The sequence below is a fragment of the Diadema antillarum genome, unplaced genomic scaffold (assembly GCF_040938485.1).
Source record: "Diadema antillarum isolate AM-2024a unplaced genomic scaffold, OU_Dant_1.0 scf00000007, whole genome shotgun sequence".
NCBI classification, from domain to species: domain Eukaryota; kingdom Metazoa; phylum Echinodermata; class Echinoidea; order Diadematoida; family Diadematidae; genus Diadema; species Diadema antillarum.
In genome coordinates, this window is record NW_027270896.1 from 1,427,725 (window position 1) to 1,451,251 (window position 23,527).

The following is a 23,527-nucleotide window of genomic DNA, read 5'->3' on the forward strand; positions in this document are numbered from 1 at the left end:
CAGCCATCCACTGCACCTATGATCATCCTGCGTGTAGCTGGCTATGTAGTACATGTGTGACGCACGGGCCGGGCGGATACAGTTCTTGCACCACGATCGCTGCCGCGGAATCGGAAGGAGGAGTCCAACGGAGGTAGTGTCGTCTTCGTAAAATCGGTTACAGCAACCCAAGAATGAGCCTAAATTAACCATGGGCTTTCCTAACCATGTGATCTGCGGAATATAGGAGCTAGTATGTTTGTTAGATGCTTGAAAGTGCAATAACCATCGGTAAATCCAGACCAACCCAACAATCTACCACTGGCAGGTTAGCACCTGTTGTTGCCGACGCGACAACAGGTTGGACGCGCGCTGGTGCGGAGAGATCTTTGAGAAGAGATACTTCTTGATAACTTGTTCCCAGATTTCGACAAAACATGGACTTACTACACAGATATACGGTTGTAAAATACTTGTGGTAAACAGATAAAGCACGATGTCAAAGCCTGCAGAAAAGGGTGCTGGTGGGCTGCCGAGACCCTACACAACGAATACGTTCAGGCAGAAGTTGGAGCAGTTTGAGGAGCTTATCGCACGACTTACCCAGCAGGACAGCGAGGCGAGTGCGGAGGAGAGACGACAGGCCATAAATGGTATGCTCATGATCATTCGAACAGTATTAAAATACTTTGAACAAGAAAGGCAGACCGTTGTTTTGATGTATTAAGTGCTTTCTAAATGGTACATCCAGTAAGAGTACGGGTGACCCAGGCAAGTTCATGTTCCACCAAAGATTCGCATTATAAGTGTAACTCTGATCCAGTCAACAAGTGGTATATCTACGTACCTTTGCTTTGTTAAGGTCACATGATTGTTTCTGTAGGATATGTAATATAATGTATGTAGAAGGGACACATTTAACTCTAGGATGATTAATGTAATGAAATATTAGACTTTAATAATTGTTCTTGATCTTTACTTCTATTCATGAGAATTAAAAGAAGCCATTCCAAATGGCACTGTGATGTATATGTCACATGGTAGTGTCAGCAGCATTCTGTCTTTAGAGTTTGACATGATTCACCTTAATTGTACAAATGAAATCAGTATTTTCAAAAAAAAATCTACTCCTCACTGTTGTGTTGAGGGAACACCTTATCAGCAACATCGAACAATCAAATTATTCATTTTTTTTTTTTTTTTTTTTTTTGGGGGGGGGGGACTTGGGAGATAGGTGGGGTCTGTGTCAATTGTTCTATTTTTAGCTCACCTGAGCCAAAGGCTCAAGTGAGCTATTGCGATCGCCCTTCGTCCGGCGTCCGTCGTGCGTCGTGCGTCGTGCGTCGTCCGTCTTCCGTCGTCCGTCGTCCGTCGTCCGTCGTCCGTCGTCCGTCGTGCGTCGTGCGTAAACTTTTTACATTTTCATCTTCTTCTTGAAAACCCCAAGACCGATTTTCATCAAACTTGGCAGGTAGCATCCCTAGGGGGTTAGGAACTCAATTTGTTAAAATGGGCACCATGCCCCACCCAGGGGGCCCCCAGGGGGGCCCAAACCCCCCAAAATTAAGGAATCTGTAAAAATCTTCTTCTCAAGAACCAGAAGTGATAGAGCTAAGTTAATACTATGAGTTAGTACATTGATGACTGTAGTTTCAAGTTTGTTCATGGCAGAATCAGGGGTGCCTCCCTTGGGACCCAGGGGAGGGGGGTGGGGAAGGGTTCTAATGGGGCCTAAATTGTACATTTTCATCTTCTTCTTGAGAACCCCATGACCCATTTTCACCAAACTTGGCAGGTAGCATCCCTAGGGGGTTAGGAACTCAATTTGTTAAAATGGGCACTATGCCCCACCTAGGGGGCCCCCAGGGGGCCCAAACCCCCCAAAATTAAGGAATCCGCAAAAATCTTCTTCTCTAGAACCAGAAGTGATAGAGCTAAGTTAATACTATGAGTTAGTACATTGATGACTGTAGTTTCAAGTTTGTTCATGGCAGAATCAGGGGTGCCCCCCTTGGGACCCAGGGGAGGGGGTGAGGAGGGGTCCTAATGGGGCCTAAATTGTACATTTTTATCTTATTCTTGAAAACCCCATGACCCATTTTCACCAAACTTGGCAGGTAGCATCCCTAGGGGGTTAGGATCTCAATTTGTTAAAATGGGCACCATGCCCAACCCAGGGGGCCCCCAGGGGTCCCAAATCCCCCAAATGAAGGAATCTTTATAAATCTTCTCTAGAATCAGAAGTTATAGAGCTGAGATAATATTATGAGTGAGTACATTAATGACTGTAGTTTGAAGTTTGTTCATAGGAGATCCAGGGGTGCCCCTCTTGGGTAGGGGGGGGGGGGGTGGTTGGAAGGGTCCAAATGGGGGCCTGAATTGTACATTTTCATCTTCTTCCTGAAAACCTCATGATGGATTTTTGTCAAACTTGGCAGGTAGCATCCCTAGGGGGTCAGGATCTCAATTTATCAAAATGGGCACCATGCCCCACCCAGAGGGCCCCAGGGGGCCCCAATCCCCCCAAATTAAGGAATCTTTAAAAAATTGGGCCCTTATTGTACATTTTCATCTTCTACTTGAGAATGCCTGGTCAAATTTTAATTTAGATTAGTGACTGCGTGAAAGGTGAACTTGCGATACTCAGGTGAGCGCTAGACCCGCGGGTCTCTTGTTATTTTTTTGTAAGTAGAGTTCTGCATTATGTGTATTGGAATTTTCTTTACATTGAAATAATTTAAAAGCATCAACATTGTTGAGCATTTCTAATTTCCTCTCAAAATTAACTCTCTTTTGTCTTGCGTTACACAGAAAACCTCCGGTTTGACACATTCTGTGATTCCATCCAGACTCTCTTTGGACCTGACATCCGAAGCACTGACCTAAAATCCATCTTCAGGAAGATAAGCACCAATCCAGATGCAAAGGTTGACTGGAGTGAAGTAAGTTTACCAAAAGTAGGGCACAAAAGTCAAGAACATAATTAAACATGTCAATTTTTAGAGTGGATGATTTTATATTGATAAGATTGTGCAAAAACTATGTATGGCATAAACGACAATGTATTTCACAAACATAGTTTGCAGTCAAGACTTATAAGACCATTTTAGAAGTGGTTGACTCTGTGATTGAGAACCCAGGGACAGAATTGGTAATAATCGTCATTATTTTTTTTTTCAAGAAGCAAAGTTAGTGATGGCAAACATTGGAGATGATAGTTTTACAGCCAGCTAACCACCAAGCAATATTAAGTGCATTTTTATTAATAGTAAATTTTGCAAACTAGAATTCACAGAAAACAACTATTGCAGAATATATGCAACACACAGCATTGCAAAGATTAAAGAAAAGTATGTTTGAGCATATTGTTGTCACTACCTTTCTCTTTTTTCAATTCAAATTTTACAAAATTAGGTCTTCTTTGGATAGGAAAATATTTCACTCATGATAGACATCTTACAGTATGATGAGTGTCAACTTTTACCAGATATGTGAACCTGAGGAATTTTATGCCTTGTTCTAAGATTTGATCTCCAATATGTTCAGCAATATGTTTACTTTTAAGGCCTTGTGCTCCATGTCATTTTTACCTACCTCTCTCTCTCTCTCTCTCTCTCTCTTTAAATAGTTTTCAAGCTCAGTATGTAAACTTAATGAAAGAACTGATTAGGACTGACTAAGATGTGCTTATTTGCTCTGCCTCGCAGCTCTTTGGATACTTCCAATCAACAGCAGAGGAGACAGAACAAACTCATGAAGACATCAGTGTCTTTACTGTGTCTAAGAAACAGCGCATTGGAGAAGCCGCAGGTAATTAATGTGTGTTACTGTGTATCAGGTGTGTTTGTGTTTCCTGTAAAGAGTGAAGATTGAGACGTCTGTGGAAATTAAATGCCAGCTCATACTAACTTGTGTACACGAGGTCTATATCCATGCCAGAATAACGTGTTTGTCAGTGTTGAGATAAAATTGCATTGTGTTGAAATATGATGTTATAAAACAAGACAAAATCTACATTCAATGTTAAAAAGAGAAGGGTCTGGCTTCATGTTATCATTAGTCTACAAATGTAATAAGCAACAATTAACTTACAGATCCTATTTGTCTGTGAGCAAAAGCTCAAAAGCTTTATCACTGCATTATCATTTTTTTTTTCTCTCTCTATCTCATCTGTGACCAGGAGACCGAAAGCGACGCGATGTGATTCACTCAACGACCAATGTCCCCCAGGTTGATGTGTATCTAGCTGCCTCACAGAAGGGTGTTATATCAGTCTGGAACTGTAAGGTAAGAATTCCATCTAGATGCTTAAATTTAGTATGTTTACATCTGATGGACACACCTGCGTTTGTATGCTGACAGAAATAACTGTCGAGGTCACATGCTACGTCTTTTTAACCACTTTGTCTTTTTAACAAGAGAACCTGGGTATTTTGTTTTACTGCCTTCCTGGTTTGGGCTAGCAACTGGAGTTACCAAAGATGAAATTGTATGCAAGAAGTGTGGAAACTGCAGCTTGATCTTAGTGATTGAAAGATATGTTCAGTGAGGATTTACTTTTCATATGATACCTTTTTTTTACTTTTCTGTTTTATATGATTTTGTACTTGTCATCAGAGCCTAATGGAGGAGGCTTTCTCGAGTCTTAAGTCTTGATGAAGTAATCCCTATAACAGCTGCAACACAGCTAGACTGGGGCTTTCTGTGAATATGAATTTGTGAGCAGCCAGGTGGAAGTATTTCTCTTCAAGCATGGTCACACTTTTGTCAGTAGTACGTCCTTGAAAGGCCCAGTATCAATTTGGTGTCACAGAAGAATTATTGCTTGCAAGAAATATTTATGGCTTATATTATACAAAAGTTCATGATATATCTTTAAATAAGGTATTATGTCATCTTTGTGCTGTTTTCCAGAGTGTATGAACTTTATTTATGATTGATCATACACAAGCTGCTTAGTATCACAGGGAACTTGTACCTATTCACTTTTCACCTCCATTATGCAGGTGAATTCTGTAATTTCTGTACTTCAGTCTATAAATCATCTAATGCAGAAGTGTAAACAAAGGTATGCAGAATTGTGATGAAGGTATAATATACACTTAAAGGGTGTGTACAGTTCCGGTTGAGGTGAGGATTTAGCTTTTAACGTTTTGCGAGATATTCAGAAACCACTCTATGAGATGTCAAAGAACATGCAATTCTAAAGGGATATCAAAAGTTTATTTGATGAAAATTGGTTTTGAAATGGCTGAGATATCCAAAAACAAGGTGAAACAAAGAGATCCTAATAAAAGGCGTGGCCTGTCGCCTTTTATTATTATCATCACTTTTTTGGATATTTCAGCCATTTGAAAACCAATTTTCATCAAATAAACGTTGAATCCTTCTTAAAGGGACTGGGGAGGAGTGTTGGAACCCAAAATGCAAAAGTGCTATTTCATGAAGTGAAACAGGCAAAAACAAGGACCAATGCCTATGAAAGGACTAAGCAATGAAAAAGAATCGATGAAAAATACGGCATTATGAAGATATCTATGATTTTTTGAAGAGCGTTACATGTAACGCTTGTCAAAATCACGGGGGGTCGGCTTAGAGGCTCTCCGTTCAAGTGTTGTTTTTGCCTCCCTCTTTTGTCCGATTTTGGCACAGCGTTAATGTATTGCCTTCTCCTCGGCGAAAAGCAAGCCCAAGATATCGCCGCGATTGCGAGGCGAAACCCGGGTGCCTGTTCACTGGCTAGCGAGCGTTATCGGTGCATTTCCCGGGATCCGCCCGGCAGCTAGCTAGCACGGGTCCGCTTGAACTCTGATCTGCTGGCTGCGTATAAATACCATCCACACTAACAATGGAGCCGCAGGAGGAGAGCGAGAGATCTGTCTCCAAGAAGAGGAAGACCATGAAAACCAGTGACAGAGTATGGAGATGGTGACAGAAAAATAAAATGTAGAGTCCCAATTCCCCTCAAGACACTAGAAGATAAGGGGCTGAACGACAGAGATGTCATTTCACTTCGGCTGGATCGGTAATAAATATGTGAAACTCGGAAGACCTCATAGAGTTCAGTGTGAGTAGGACCTAGACTATAACAACTGTTACAGTGTTAGTGTTGTTAGCGTAACATTAATTGATAGAGATGTTACTTAGAGGATCTACACACACTATTGGCCTACTATTTAGTAATACTGATAGTAGGCCTAGATTAGTAATTTTGTTAGGTGTCCTATCCCCTATGCCACACCCTAACATTTTTCTATTAAACTAAATTAGGCCTATCAGAGTTTGCCTGAGATTTTACTCACATATGTGGAGAAAGGCTACATGCAGATTCACAAAAAGGTGTATTCAGAATCACGAGAATGCGATTGAGGTATGGTAGGTATCCTAGACCTATGTATTTTGAGACCCATAATTTAATGACATGAAAGTAGAATAGGGCAACATAATCCAGAATACGGTAAAATAGGAATTCGCGTATCTACATGCAAAACACTTTATTAGCGTGCCATTTCTTAATGTGAACAGCGATTTATGTGTAATTAATAGAGAAGCACATTTCAAAAAGGAGAAATGTTGAGCCAAATTTGGGATGTCATTCATAGGCAAAAAAATTTCCAGTTATGGTAACTATACACAGCCCAGTCGCTGTACGTACGTAGCGACAGGATTCGCTAGTGTACTTACAGCGTGTGGTCGGGCTACAGCTATAAAATGGCAGAGAAAAAGGGCCTCGGACTAGGAGTGGTAGACGCTGTAAGTACGCTGTGCGAATCCTGTCGCTATGTACCTACGTACAGCAACTGGGCTGTGTATAGTTACCATAACTGGAAATTTTTTTGCCTATGAATGACATCCCAAATTTGGCTCAACATTTCTCCTTTTTGAAATGTGCTTCTCTATCGAGTATTACACATAAATCGCTGTTCACAGTAAGAAATGGCACGCTATTTGTGTTTTGCATGAAAATATGCGAATTCCTATTTTACTGTATTCTGGATTATGTTGCCCTATTCTACCTTCATGTCAAATTATGGGTCTCAAAATGTCGAAATAAGAAAGTTACGACACTCATCAGAACTGACGTTTGTTACAAATTGGCGATAGGCGAGAAATCCAATTTTACGAAACGACACTGAATGTATGAAAGTGTCAGCGAATCTGGTGTGGTAACTCTCGGTTTTTACAAAATACTTTGTGGAGACTCAACTGTGTATATGTTGTCATCACAGCTATGATCGGACCAAAAACGTGAATTCACATGTTTGGTAAGGTACCTTGTTATTGTCTCCGGTACACATGGCATTGCAAAAATGTTGATTGAAGTGTATCTATTGTGCGTACATATCATACATATTAAGTGGCTAATGGCGTATATGCATTGTAGCGCAGTTCACTCAGTCTCTATAGTGTAGTGGTTAATGGTGTATATGCTTTGTAGCACAGTAGGTGCTAATTGTTGAGAAAGGTCTGTCAGATATTATTGTGGGTATCTTTTAGGGCAACAGCCAGCATCGCATTCAAGGACCATCCTGACTAGGCAGCTCAGTGAAGCCAGTGACAGCCCCTCTGGTCAGTTGAGACCAGCCCTCCCAGCTACCCAGCTTGATGAAGCCAGTGAAATTCCCTCTCGTCAGTTTTGACCAGCTACCCAGCTCGGTGAAGCCAGTGACATCCCCTCTCATCAATTGAGACCAGCCCTCCTAGCTAACCAGCTTGATGAAGCCAGTGACATTCCCTCTCGTCAGTTTCGACCAGCTACAATGTAGCCTATACCCGGCTTGGTGAAGCCAGTGAGGATGTCCCCTCTCATCAGTCGAGACCAGCCCTCCCAGCTTGATGAAGCCAGTGACATCCCCTCTTGCCCATTGAGACCAGCCCTTCCGTCGGTACAAAAGGTTTGTACAAACTAACTTTAATTACCTGGTACTATTTTAATACACCTAGATCCAACAACTGTTTTGAACCTGCAAATGAAAGTTAATGTTGATATTTAGTACACAAAACATCAATAACTTGTTAGATAACTCTGTGTTCTCAAACGATGCTGTTCTTATTCTTGCTGTAATTTAACTTATAACATTTTTTTTTTTAAACCCAAAGCTGTGGTAGTGGTTAATAAGATTATGGTTGTCTTGATCATTACTTTTAGGGTTACAAGTTACATAGTTTGTACATTGCAGCCACATATAGGCCTACTATATGATTGTATGTGGAATTATACAGACCCCCAAATCCCTTGCATGTGGCTGGATTGAAAGACATCATAGGCCCGATGTGAGGTTGTATACACAACATATAAATAAATAGGGCCTACTTTGTAGATGGGTAATTCCATGAAGTTGGGGCAGTGTCCATGTATGTAGCATCGTGATATTGACAAAATACATGTCAGCATAACTCAATATCAATTATGCTATACATTTATTGTTTGTAGGCTTTACATTTGCATTGAGGCCACACATTTTCCTGGAAATTTTGTGCCATTCAGACTCAATTTTAATGAAGTTATTAAACAATATGTAACACTGTGTCCTGGAGCATCGTGACGTGTCCACGTAGCATCGTGATATTTTAAAATGTGGTCCAAAGAGACAAATTATGGCAATGAGCTTGACCAAAATTTGATGCAATATGCATATTTACAAGGTATGAATAAGATAACTAAATATCTCAAATTTCCTGTACACAGTTTCAATTTTAAAAGAAAATTACAAAATGTATCACGATGCTATGCGGTGTCCTTTTTTGTGTAAAACTGTGGAAAGGAGAGTTAACATATTTAGCTATCTGACTAATCTAGTAATTATGCATATTATATCAAATTTTGGTCAAGCTAATTGCCTTAATTTGTCTTTTAGGACCAAATGTTTACTATCACGATGCTACATGGACACGTCACGATGCTACAGGACACCATTACATATCGTTTTAATAATTTCATCAAAATTGAGTCGGAATGGCACAAAATTTCCAGGAAAATGTATGGTCTCAATACAACTGCAAAGCCTATAAACAATACATGTATAGCATAATTAGTATTGAGTTATGCTAAAATGTCACACTTCGTGCCCCAACTTCACAGAATTACCCAGATGCACAATGAGAGGCTGAGGTCATCCCGACGTCATGTGCAGTGTCAACTCATCAAAAATTTGGCTAGGGTCTCTGTAGGTCTTATTTTCCTTTTTATGCCTCCGCCACGAAGTGGTGCCGGAGGCATTATGTTTTCGGGTTGTCCGTCCGTCCGTACGTCCGTACGTCCGTCCGTCCGCTTTCGTTTACGCGATAACTTGAGTAATATTTACTGGAATTTTACCAAACTTAGTCCAAGTATGAAGTATGATGGGGCAATTATTTGATTAGATTTTGGGTGAAATCGGCTAAAGGTCAAAGGTCAAAGGTCAAGGTCAAATCATGAAATTGTATCCGTTTACGCGATAACTCAAGACTGGATGGAGTGAATTTCACCAAACTTTGTTGGAGGATGATGTATGATGGGACAATTACTTCATTAGTTTTTCAGTGAAATCGGACAGAGGTCAAAGGTCAAAGATCAAGGTCAAATCCTTAAATTTATCTGTTTACGTGATAACTCAAAACTGGATGAAGCAGCTTTCACCAAACTTGGTCCAAGGATGATGTATGATGGGACAATTAGTTGATATGATTTTAGTGACATTGGCAAGAGGTCAAAGGTCAAAAGGTCAAGGTCAAATGCTATAAACGTTGCAATTTCCCCCATATCTATGCAATGCCCAAAGGTATTTTCATGAAACTTGGTGTGGACATGTACTACTGCGTAAAAATTCTCCAGAGAGAGTTTCACGTCATAAGGTCAAAGGTCAAAAGGTCAAAGGTTAGGTGAAAATGTTGCAATATCACTTTTCTCGCAAATGGTTCAATGTGTCTTCGTGGAACTTGGTACATACGCATGTACTGACTGGCAGGGATTATCTAGGGAATTTAGGGGTCATGGGTCAATAGTCAGGGGTCAAAGGTCAAGGTCAACTCCTCACAATTTTACTATTTCCCTCATATACTAGTATATGCAATGCTTGCATTATTAGTTTCAAAACTTATTACATGCATTACCTAATGGAGATTCTCTTGGAAATTTCCAGCCGGAAGGTCAAAGGTCAGAGGTTAAGGGTCAAAGGCCAGGTTTCAATGCCCCCCCCCCAAAAAAAAAAAAAAAAAAAAAAAAAAAAAAACATTTTGTACCGTCATTACACTCTTTCTTCATACCTTGGAAATCACTCAATGCATAAACTTATAAAAAGGTCTCTCAGAATTCAAGTAAAAATTCTCAATTCCCCAAATATGTGTACCTGCACTCTTAGAAAATTAAAGCAATCCCAGTTCAAGACATTTCTGACAAACCTGTCATTTCAATATTTTGCCAGATACGTGAAACTGTCATGGATCACACATTGTGAAGACATTGTACTATACGCCTATTGGGAGAATCATGCATTATGGCAGAGGCATCAGTCGCCATAGCGACATTTCTAGTTGCTATTTAAGTTCTACAGTAGACAGTCTATTTCTAACATATTTCATGGAGTTTTCTCTGTTGCATGTATGTGAGCACTACAAGATAAAGCTACCTGGTAGACTCTACACTGAAATACATGGGATAGCAAGTTCTGTGACTAAATTTACAGATTGGTGAAGAACTAACGGGACTATCCTAATTGTAAGTCAGTGTTAATGCCTTTCATTGTGTCTGATATACAGATGAACTCCAGTCCAGATGCCCCTGTGAAATGGAAAAAGGACAAGTTCATGAATGCCGTTGCCTTCTCCAATTAGTTGTGGAGGAAAATGCTACTCTGAGGAAAGGACTTAGGTCAAATTGAAGTGGATCAAAACCTGGTGAGAGTGCTGACAGATATTGATTTTATCAGAGCCTGGGCAGATGTAAGGAGATAACAGGTTACTGTAATTTTTTGCGGTCGGAGTTTCGCATGTTTATAGTTCCGCGGAATCAAGACATCAACTACTTGAACAAATGGCGAGCAAAAATATTCGCATGCTTTTATTTTTGCGCTAGTTTCGGCTTACGCGAAATGCGTGAAAATTTCAACCAACACCGCAAGAAATTTCCACTTTTACAGTAGATGATGAAGACGTCCCTTTGGCATGCATATTAGGGAATTTTTATGTAAATATCATAAATAAAATGAGCTATTTTCATTGGACTTTCAGCATATAACATAATTGCTTTCATCAGTACTAAACTTGTCATTGCTTGAATGATAGTCTTTAAAGAGAATATTTACTATGTGTATTACTGAATAGTTAATTGAGTCTATATGAGTAGTAAAATAATTTTTCATTGTAAATGTGTAGTAGTTACTTTATTACCAACATTCAGTCATTAGATGAGAGATCAATAGAATGTGCTTGTTGGCCTCTATTGCAGTGGAACAGCTAGCATCACATCCAAGTGCCATCACAGATATCCAGGTTGTTGAAGCCAGTGACACCCCCTCTCGCCAAATAAGACTGCCTCTTCTAGGCTACGCAGCTCGGTGAGACCTGTGACGTCCATCTCGCCAGTGGAAACCAGCCCTCTCTGCCACCAAGCTCAGTGAATCCAGTGACATCCCCTCTCATCAATCAGAACCAGCCCTCCCAACTACTTAGCTCCATGAAGCCAGTGACATCCCCTCTCATGTTCTTCTTTGTGGCTGGCAAATGTTTGAAAACTGAACTTGGATGACTTCAATATCACAATTATGTTGAGTGCATCCAAGTGATGGCAATGATAATAGCTCTGACACCAGTTCTTCCTGTAGGCCTACTGTCAATTTATGCCTTCATTGTGTATTATAGCAAAAGACATGTTAGTAATGAAAAAGCTGCACCTTTGTACCAGGATTGTTGGGGATTCTGATAAATGCACATTGAACATGAATAACATCAATTCCAATCATAGACTACATTCATGTGATGGCAGTGATAACTGATATGACACTACATTTATATCTCTGAACTCTCTATTTCTGTCTTTCCTGTGAGGTAACAACAAACATGTTAGTACTCAAATGTGTGAATCAGAATGAAACAGTGAATTGATTGCCTGGAAAATTTGTTCTTGCCCCATGTAGCAAGTAGGGAAAATAAATCCTGTAAACTCCTAAACTGCATGTGCATTAAACTGTTACTGGAAACTGAAAGGGCTGCAATATCCAGGCACAAAGTGTTTTGTCCTTTTTTTTTTTCATTTGGTCTTTTTTCCCCCTGTGTTTCCCAGGTGTTTCAGAGGTGAAAAACTACAATTACTCCTTTACGATAAAATATTGCATCAGTGTTTTAAAGTGAACTTAAGCAGGGCTGTCATGCACAACAGTGTACATCACTGAAGGGCCTTTCACACATTTCATTATTGCTCTAATTATTATTATTATTATTACTACTACTATTGTTGTTGCTAATTTTTTATTACTATCATCATCTTCATAATGATTATTATCCTCATCATTTATGTGATCACTGATATCATGCCATGTGTTACATTCAAGTGGCACAGCAGGTCCTACACAGTAGCATTGTCCATCAGCATTTTGGAAGACACTTTTTCAGCACAAAATTTTGTGATAACTCTATCAAATCACATTATTATGAGGACAATATTTTTGTGGTAAATGGAGTTTGTGCCCTTGTAATATTCATTGCATCTATATTTTGTGGCCAAAAAAAAAGAAGTATGAATTTTGATAAACAAATGTGTTGGAAGTGCTTCAAACAAGATGTTCAGTTTTCATTCACATAGATATAAAAATACATTGTAATATACATTTTGGTAGGTCCCTACATGATGTTCTACTGATATAATTGTATATGCTCAAACCCTAAACCAATTGTGTTTTGACAATGCAATATGTAGAAGGTCTCCACACTGAAATAGTATAGTGTTCTTTGTACTTGAAGTCATTAACCCTGTGACATTGATTCTTGGACTTTCACTTCAATATTTTTTTCCCTGCAAATGTGCAAGTTATTTGAAAGTGGTTGCATTTGTAAGGTTCTTTAATTTACATGTTATAGTATTATTATCATAATTGTTCAATATGATAGGAGTATAATGTGTAGATGCCCAAATTGACTAATGACAGAATGCTGAGCAGTTTCTTTTTTCTTTTTTTTTTCTGCAAATGATTACCTTACCTGTGTCAATTGGCAATCTTTGCTTTACAACTATTTCTATTATGACATTTTATATTTAAAAGATATAGGCCTACATGCAAGTAGCCAGCACAGATTTGTTATCTCTACATTGTATATCACATCACATTACTGTGAGAGCAGTTTCTAAATACATGTAGCACATTTGCAATTAGAACCTGTGCTCATGATGCAACACCAAATGCAAATATACATGCAAAGATAAAAGAAAATGTAAGGTCAGTGTACCCTGGTACACACAACTTCTAATGTAGGTCCCATGTACACATGCAATTTATATGTGCACATGAAATTTGTATTTATGCATGGTAGTATAACGTAAGTGTAGGGATTTATTTTGAACCTTTTATTATAAGTGTATCCCCCCTTCTGTTATTACAGGTACCACCCCTCTACACATAAATACGTCAACCCACACATACAGTAGTACCGGTACCGGTATTCACATCCACAGGCATCCACACACCCCACCTACAATTGTATCACAGACACACCACATATCACATGACATTTTCCACTCTTTCACTTCTCACCCATTGTTCCCTGTAATACTGAAATCATGCCTAAATCACCCAAGCCTGCACATCATTTACATATTATTATGAATATTTAGTTTTAACCTTTGTTTCTTTATTTGCATGTTCTGTTATGTTGATTTTGTGTATGCATATTTATGTAACAACCCACATTTACATGTAAACCCATGCCAAATTATGTGAAGAATAAACTGGCTACAAGTTAGTTAGCCAGGGGACTCCTTCCAAGTAACACATGTGTGCTGCCCTAGTTTGCTTTTAGTGTGATGAGTGCTAGAGAGCTAAGTGAACCCTAGCCCTACATAAGTAATGTGTTAGATTTAAATTCCCTGAAATATCACAAGATATTACCTGTGTATACAGGCCTAATTGTTAAGCATCAATTTACCAATGAGAAAAAAATGTGTTTGGATGATAGAAACCTAATCAGGGTTCTAGATAAAAACTGAGTGAATGTTGTTGACCTATGTGGAAATAATTGACTTGAACAGATTATTCCTTGTGTCTTGATTTTCTCCTTGTATAGGTGAACAAGACATTGCATCATGCATGGTTGCATTGTACAATGTGTATGATAAATAAGAAAATGTATAAGATAGCCTCAGAAATTGTTGGATTGGTTATTAGACTATTACAGGTATCACATTATTCAGTCTAGAAGACTGAAAATGATCTGATTCCCAACATTTTTGTGTGTATCTGTGAAATAATTCCACAACTTTCTAACCTAGCATGTGCATGTGTCAATTGTGAAGAAAATCATCCACAATAAATGTTACAACTATTAAAGTCACATGAAATTACGAATACATGACAAGTTGTACCGGTAATAAAAATGAACTATTGGTTACTGAAGTTTTTCCAATGCAAGTTTAGATATAACATTGTACCCTACCGGATACTTCGAATTCTCTGGCCATGGCCTACTCGGTACTTGTGTTTCAAATCTTTGAAGAAAAAAAAAATGGGTTTGCCATGAAGATTGCATTGAATTGCATGTACATGTAATAACACAACCCGTTTGTGTTTCATGTAATAATTACATGAATTGTAAATTATTGTAAATTGAGATTTCGTTGATTTTTTTTTCTACGTAGCCCGACCAGACGCCGTGCGAAGCACGGCAGTTACTGCGTACATGGTACCGACCTAGCGCTGGGCCGGCTGTGTCCGTCCTTACCCGGAAAAGTTTCTATGTACGTACACGCACAGCCCAGTCGCTGTACATATAGCCCGCCCGGCGTCTGGTCGGGCTACGTATTACTGTACCGCATTCACCTATCCCGCTTTCGGTACTTGTCAACGAAGAATCTTGTAATAAATGGAGTTTGATGGCTTTTAGGATACGTAGCCTACCGAGTCTTCCGACGATAGAACTAGCTCTCATAATATCTTGGAAGAAGGACATGTGAATCAGAAAAGGAGGAGTCTTTTGATTTTAGGTTAGCGCTCTCATCAAATGAAAACACGCAAGATCGTACAGCAGCTCGAGCTTAGAAGCACTAGCACTGGACACTGCACTGTGTATGATGATGCGAGTTATGGCAAGTGAAGTGCGGCCAGCGCTCGCCGCGCCCATAGGCACAGCCAGGCCGTAGAGCTAGCCACAATTGCTCTACGTATAACTACTAGTAGTTCCGCAGCTCACTCGGCATGTTGGCTTGATTTCGCTGTAAGTTGGCTTGATGTTCGCAGTCAACAAGCAGTATTCCGCAATTCAAATACGTATCGCCATCGTATCGAAGGGTCTTTTTCCAGAAAAGTATGTTTTGTTTTTCGCTTTTTAAAACATTTGAGAAGATTCCGATTTCCAAGATATTTTCACACATGTTAAGTTACATATCTACCTTTCATTTTATACCCAAAGCACCTTCTCTTTCGCATGTTTTGCACAACCGAACACTCATCCCCAGTCCCTTTAAGATTACATGCTCTTTCATATTTTCATATGAGGTTTCTCATTATCTCACTTAGGAATGTCCAAAACATGAATCCCCACCTCAACCAGTACTGTACAGTCCCTTTAAACCTTTGTTTGCTTTGAGTGCTGATTGAGAGAGAAAACCCTGTAGCAGTGTACACACTGTCCAAAATCCCTTGCTTGGACTGAAAGGATTCATGGTAAAACAATTCCTATGTGATCTCTCCATCCAAATTAATATTTTTGCAGACTTTTTTTTTGCATTAAAATGGTACAGTTTTCACTTTTCCTTGTTAGTCATCAATTATTTTCCTGTCAGTTTATGACTCTCCAAGTCAACACATACAGGTTCAATTCTCCATCTCTTTTCGAATTTGTTTCCCCATATTTCAGACATTAAGATTACAAGCCTGTTGTGATGTCAATGTGAGTATATTATGCTGTATCTCAAGTTTGAATATGCATACATACACTGTATGTTGCAAAGGATTTTTGTGTCTCAATATCCTATGAAGAAAATAAGCATGTTTTACATACCAAGGGCAGATCGAGGAATTCCGTAAAGGGGAGGCACCATTACAAAATTAAAGGGGGCGCTCGGTCCCCCCCCCCCATTTTTTCTTTTTATTTATTTTGTTATTATCAAAAAATTAAGAGGGGGTGCGCACCCCTTGCAACCCCCTCTGGATCCACCACTGCATACACTCTGTTACACAGCTTAATTGTGTCATTGAATCAAGTCTAGGTAAGTGGTAGATGAAATTCTAACTTGACAAATATTATATTGCATCATAGGGAATAATGATAAAAAGACATCAATTGTGTCTTCTGCTGTCAAAACTGCCCAATATGTGCAAAAGAATCTAAAATATATCTATATATATATATATATATATATATATATATATATATATATATATATATATATATATCAGCATGGCAATGATGTATGTATGATAGATAGGTTCAGAAATAAGTAAGTGAATTGATGCAGATATTATTGACATTTTATGTAATTTCCTTCCTTTGCATATTAATTTGAGACAGTGCAAGTTGTATTCAAACCCAGTGAAATCTGTCATTAGAGGTAACTGAAATTGATGCTGGGCAAACACTGGACTCCTCAAAGGATTGGGAAAATGGAAAGAAATTAAGTATTTTCTGGCAGTCTCAAAGTACTTCACTCTGTAATCTCTATTGCAAACAAAAACTCATTTCCAGAGTAGCCACAGTCGGCATGACTGCAAAACCCATTCAGATATTTTAAAAACACTCTCTGGAGACTTCAGTGCTCCCAGAAGAAGACCCCCTGGATGTAATCTTGTCATATACCTCATCTTCCTCTTCTCAAACAAGGACTATTGATTGGTTCTGCGGCAAGTGCATTTTACCCTGCTCACCATGTTTGCTCAAGTGCTTAGAGGCAGCTTCTTTGGGCTGCAGTTAGAAACAAGTGTTGTAGGACATGCTTTGTGAAAGCAATGCTATTGTTCAGAGGTTTAAAAATAGCTGAGCTGACAACTGTTTTCAACCAATATGACTGACCATCTGTCTCAAAACACTCGATGCAGGTGCAATTTTTTATCAAAACAAGGCAGAAAAATATGAGTCTGTGATATACAGACAAGATTAATTAAATTTTGGTCCTCCCTTTTCTGTTGCTAACAAGTACTCTGTATGTATAAGTGTTAGAATTCCCTTGCATTCATACATGTGCACAAATCATTTTTGTGTGTTACAGACATATCATAATAAGTCTTGTTTGCATAAAGTTAAAGCACAAATAAAGTGAGACTGATATTGATATTTTTTGTATTAATTTCATTTTCAATGCAGAAAAGGATCACATTTGTGTCCTGTTTGATTTGCATGAAAAAAATATTTCAAAGTCATTTTTTTCAATAACTACCCAGCCCGATAGCAGTGAGATGGGCAATTCAAACCTCTGCTTTCTTTAAAGAATTGATGATAAATTATTGCCTCACCACTGGCAACATTGTCTTGTGGCTTCATGAAGGTCAGCTAATGGACATTCTCTACAACAACAGTTACAATGAATATTTTCATGACTGATAATTTGTAAAGGAAATAAACAAAAAAACTTGCAGTCTTGAAGCTTAACCAGGATGAATGAGATCAGTGATTCAGGTGATGGGGAGCTTTGCTTTCAGAGAAGACCAGAAACATTGCCATACCACTAGCTTGTAATGTAGTCATATAACTTCCTGGAGGTCAGCTTGTAGGATATATGTGTAGATATTCTCAGTGGTGACAACGAGAAAGGATTTGTACAATCATATATCTTCTTTTTCAGAGATAAGCATTCTCAATCCTGAAGCTTATGTTATAGATTAAGTTTTACAGTGTTCCGTTCTCTGTTTTCATATATTTGAAATAAACCTCTTTGGCCTTCATCATTTGTAACTTACCCCTCCTCCTTCCTCGTCTCTTCCCCTCCTTTTTGACTTTGTTTTTGTTATATTTTGATCTTCTTTTTTGATGGCCTGGACACCACCAGGAGACATGCTGGGTGACTGGCGTGGACTATTTGCCAAGTCTCAGAAGGGTTGCCTGCTGCACTGAGCGTAGTATTTGCGTTTGGGATCACAGGGCCAAAGGGAAGAACCAGGTAAATGGGGAATTATGAATTTTAGAAGAGAAGAAAAAGAGATTGGTTGTGCATTGTATATAATGGATTATGTTGATACTCACAAATTGTGTTCAGTTGTTGTGTTTCATTATTGCCTTCTTGATCAGTTTCAACAAGAGCTCCTTAGTGACTTTAGAGCCAGAAATATATTGCAGACTTGTTTTCTTTCGATGCATAACACACAACGTCACTGTATAACATTTTCCAATGTGCTGAACTTGCCAAATGCAAGGTCAAAATGATGGGAAGGTATTTTTGAAGATAAAATTCTCCTGCATTGGTTGTGATCAGTACAGTGGTTACAGCTACTAACACCACATTTCATGCTTTTATTTATCATGGCTTAATGTTCAAGATATTCATTGACATTATTTCTTTCACCCATGCAGGAATAAAATGCTTTTTAATGAAAAAGTGGGTGTTGCTATGTCACGCATATTTCACTTCCTAGTCTTAACAAATTATGAATTTAGGTAGCCCTAATGGCGAACAGGCCACTCAGGCAACATATACTTTGAAGTGGCCACTGACACTTTGAAATGCCGCACAGAAAGTATTGTCATTAAAAGCAATATAAATTCTCTTAAATATGAGCCAAACATACATTTTCATGCAAATCATGCAATCATTTTTTAATGAAATTCAGAATTGTACCTCCCTCACACTTTACGAGCATTGCAAGTTTTATAAGAATGATCAACCTAAATCGTATGGGCACAAAGATGATATTTAAGAGTGTGTTGTCTTTTCTGTGCTGTGCAGAGCATATTTTGCATCAAACCCACCGACAACTCCGTCCAGTGTCTTGCCTACGTTCCGCACACCAAAAACCTCCACGAGGACTGCCTGCTCTTTGGTGACGACCAGGGCTGCATCAGCCTCCTCACCATTGCGGCCAAGGACCTCAACACCAAGCATGCCAAGTTGGACAAACGCAACCAGAATCTCATCATCGAACCGGCCACTCTCACCTAGTAAGTGAGAAATGGCTGGAGTGCGCGTGCATGACAGTGCAGCTATTAATCCTGCACCACAAAAATGAGTAAGACCAAAGAGATGTAAGTGAAGCCTTTGTTTTGGAACACAGGAGCTATTTTCCGGCAGTATATGTAGCTCTTCTTGAGGAAATTGAGGGAATCAGCGTACCATAGATTGTTATGCACTTATTTCAGGTGCTTGATATATCTTATTTTATTGCCCAAACAGAGCACCAATCAAACTCTTTGTTAATGTTATTGTTGTTGTTGTCTTACGAACAGCCTTTGTATGAAGCACACAGCCATTGATGTACTCAGCATAATTCATATTGTATCATTCCTTTTCTTATTTGATTTAGCCCGATTGTGAAGAGGAAGTTCCATGACAACTGGGTGCTGAAGATCAAGTACTTCCCAGAGTTGAGATGTTTTGCTTCCTGTTCACCGAGCAGTACAACATCATTTGTCCTGGAGTCTGTTGACAGGATTGTAGACAACCAGTAAGTTAAGATTGAAATTGATCTTTATGTTCTTAGCTCTTTGGTAATCCAGTTTAATTGATATTTCCCATGTCTCCGTTGTTGAGATGAATAAAGATATGAGCCTTGTTTGACTGTAGCTTGTAAGTGCAAACTGAGTGAAAAGGATGGCAAACCATGTGAGCATATCTATTGAACTTATTCATTAAAGGGATCGTATAGTTTTGGTTGAGACCTAATTTCAGGTTTCTAACATTTTTTGATGAGATAATGAGAAACCCCTTGCAAAATATGAAAGAGCAAGTAATTCTATGAGGAATTCAACATTTATTTGATGAAAATTGGTTTTGAAATGGCTGAGATACCCAAAACAGAGCAATTCTAATAAGTGTGGGACCCACACTTTTTTACGATCGCTTTGTTTTACTTTGTTTTTGGATGTTTCAGTCATGACAAACCCGATTTTCATCAAATAAACTTTGAATTCCTCTTAAAATGGTATGCTCTGTACTATTTCATAAGTGTTTTATTGGTATCTCACAAAAAGTTAAAAGCCCAATTCTCATCTCCACCAATACTGTACTATCCCTTTAATGTGACACTGATGAGGAAACTTGACATGCCATTCATAAACTTATAGGATGCAAGTGAAGCAGCCTATTGCTGGGAGAGTGAATGTGGAATGTTCACATTTTTAGTGTAATATGATGAAGCTTCTTTTTTATAAACTACTGTAAAAGTGGACATTTTTGTGTTGTTTAGATTTTCCCCCAACCAGAGTCTAGCGTGAAAATAAAGCACATGAATATTTTTGCTTGCCATATGTTCCAGTAGTTGATGTCTTGATTCCGCGGAATAAAAAAAACATGTGAAACTCTTCTTACTCGGCCAAGTGCGAAAAATTGGTCGCACGAAAATATCCACTTTTACGGTATTCCTGTGGCTGAATTCAGCCATTACATTGTGATCGTTTGCAGTTCATGTGCAATTTGAAGTACTGGAGATATATGGCTTTCAGGATACAAAGTCATTTGCTGCTTATGGGCCAGTTTCTACTTTAAAAAACAAACAAACCATGGAATGCTCATTGTTCTCTTCATTCACTTGTCTCTCACCTCGACCAAACCATCAGGCCTTGCAAGTCCATAAGTATTCCCAAAGGCGTCAACTCATTTGCCTTCTGCTCGCGGGCCAACGTCATCGCGACCGGTGGCAACGACAAGCTGGTTCGAATCTGGCATCCGCACATCTTCTCGAGACCGACGGGCAAGATGATTGGCCACCTCTTCACCATCATAGACGTGGCGGTGAACGAAAAGGACCAACACGTCATCAGCCTTTCCACAGCCAGGGTGAGGATCTTGAGATAAATGATCAAAAGAAACAAAGTTGCCTTGACTATAAGGACTATGTTACTTTAAAAGATACTGTTGAAAAAGATGGTGAATCTCCTCATTTTAGTAGCATGCCTGATGTAGATGCGCGAAGGTCCAATATGTGTATTTCATTTCTTTTTTGTATTACACTGTATATAGAATGGATAAAGCAACACAACCCTCACTGTGCAGCGTTCACCAACTGGCATGTCCACTGGGGTGCTTTCTTTACCAGCTGGAACAGATGTCTTTAATTAATCCCCCATTAATAGAGATTGTCTAGTCCCAGTTGATCCCTTTGGTGTCACCATGGTGTTTCTATGAGACTGAGGCTCATTGTTACGCCCCATTGGGCTGGCTAACTTACAGTGAGATCAAGTGTCAAATTAATAACTGAATGCAGATTTTTTTTTTAAAAGCATCTCAAGTTACAGCTTAGTTCCAGAGCACATCTAGAGTTAGATGCATTTTAGAACCTGAAGAAATGGCCATGTGTGTGTATAGTGGTAACATATACATATATATGACTTATGTGTATCTATACAAGTTTGTTGCTAGTGGGGAAAAATGTATCCTTTCTGACTCAGGTATTTAGGATATGGGACATCCACACACTGACAAGTCTCCAGGTTTTCACTGACAATGAAGACAGACCAGGAGAAAAGAGGATTCACTGTATGGTGTTTGATGAGAAACATGAGAGGCTTGTCACAGGTAAAAACGCTTTCTCCATTGCTGCTGTCCAGCACTTGTGTGATACTCAATATATCTGCATATGTGCTCTCATTTGTACTTTGAACTGCCTGCCAGAGTTACTAATCCATATTGCATCACTGCTGTAGAAGTGTCACATTGCGACATCTGAATGGCTTTTGTCTGAATTTCACACGCAGTCAAATTTTAGAGGAATTAGCAAAATGCCTGTGAAATACTGGTATCTCTGCAAGGGATGGCTTAGTGCATATGTATAGGCACATAGGGAGTTTAAGGGAAAACAGTCAGCATGTATACTGTATACGCTATATATTTCGCGGGGGTTTTATTTTTGCGAATTTCGCGAGTCGGGAGCTATTCGCGAAATTAACAACACGCGAAAATATTACCTTCCAAAATGAATCCCTTGCCTTGATGATACGAACATTTCAGTACTAGTATACCATGTCACGGCTTACCGTACAGACCATACTGGCTAAGCTTGTTTACGCACGTCCACGTCTACTTATGAATACTGTAGAGAGCCAATCCATTATCGTAAGGGGACCACTCGTCAGAAATCTAGCGTGATGGACTTAACCACTTCAAAAATGTTGAATTCTAACTTACTAGTTCGCAGAGTTTGGTAAGTTTTTTTCATGCAGTGTATAACTAGTATCATTCTTATTTGCTAGTAAGTTTAAAATTCACACTTTCTTTGTCACTTCATATTTTCTCTCGTCCCCTAATCGCGAATTTAACCACTCGCGAAAATGTGTGACAGCGGCAATTCGCGAAAATTTATTTACGCGAAAATTATAGCGTATACAGTATATCGTTTAGCAAATGGGCTTACAATGTTCATCATAGAATTATAAAGAACATGATTCAATTGCATCTTTTTGGAGGATGTATCCTGTGAATTACAGTATCAATTGCAACCTGACTGCATTTGTCTTTTCTAACATGTTGACATTTCTAACATTCTCATATTAGCATTGTCATGTTCCCGTATTGCCTACTCCATGTCATCGCTTGTTCAGTGTGCTTTGTCACTGTGTGATAAAGTTACTGCTTTTGTGCCCAGTTTCACCAGTCTCCTCACATCTCATGTGCAGGTTCCAGTGTTTTGGATGCCTGGCCTCTGACAAGAACAGTTCAGGACACCATGCAGGTTCCTCACACCCACGACCGACCAATCAGCCACGTTCTCTGCAACGACGAACTCAACCAGGTGGTCTCTGTCTGCACAGAGTCTGTCATTAAAGTAAGTCACACCTCTTGAACATGAACAGATCATGGAGTGGGGTATTCACAGTATGGTGCAACATGCGCTTGGCTGCGCTACATGTATGATGCATTATTGTTTAGATTAATCTATATAATGCTTCATAGATGCAAATATGCTCTAAAACCAGAAATCTTTCATGCCGCAAATATTTCTAGTTCTACAGTAACTAATCATCAGGATATTTGAGCTCTATGTTGATTTTGTCTGAAAGTCTTTCTTTGTCCCTCATTAATGTCTAAGAATAACAATGAAATCCAGAGAAACGGTCACAGGGATTTCGTTTTCTTTCATACCATAATGGTTATTTCCTAACCAAATCCTCATATATTTCATTTGGCTATACAACACAGTGTTTTGCCTAGTTTATAATGTACATATTGTTCAATTGAATGGTGAAACAAACAACCAAAAACGTGTTCTAGTTCACAGCACTG

General features: G+C 39.0%; 1 protein-coding gene and 1 long non-coding RNA gene across 2 annotated transcripts in view; both read left to right on the forward strand.

Moving 5' to 3' along the window:
* Positions 1 to 475: 475 nt before the first annotated feature.
* LOC139716455 (WD repeat-containing protein 64-like) overlaps positions 476 to 23,527 on the forward strand; it is a 38,276-nt gene continuing 15,224 nt past the window's right edge. The window contains exons 1-11 of the mRNA XM_071628004.1: positions 476 to 632; positions 2,791 to 2,921; positions 3,687 to 3,789; positions 4,160 to 4,266; positions 16,021 to 16,053; positions 18,146 to 18,256; positions 19,040 to 19,251; positions 19,614 to 19,754; positions 20,866 to 21,085; positions 21,697 to 21,823; positions 22,921 to 23,069. Of these exons, the coding sequence (XP_071484105.1) occupies positions 476 to 632; positions 2,791 to 2,921; positions 3,687 to 3,789; positions 4,160 to 4,266; positions 16,021 to 16,053; positions 18,146 to 18,256; positions 19,040 to 19,251; positions 19,614 to 19,754; positions 20,866 to 21,085; positions 21,697 to 21,823; positions 22,921 to 23,069 (1,491 nt within the window). The remainder of the gene's footprint in view (positions 633 to 2,790; positions 2,922 to 3,686; positions 3,790 to 4,159; positions 4,267 to 16,020; positions 16,054 to 18,145; positions 18,257 to 19,039; positions 19,252 to 19,613; positions 19,755 to 20,865; positions 21,086 to 21,696; positions 21,824 to 22,920; positions 23,070 to 23,527) is intronic.
* Positions 6,010 to 12,172, forward strand: LOC139717478 (uncharacterized). The gene is made up of 4 exons (XR_011709976.1): positions 6,010 to 6,046; positions 7,477 to 7,874; positions 10,717 to 10,854; positions 11,405 to 12,172. It is a non-coding gene; the product is annotated as an uncharacterized lncRNA (long non-coding RNA).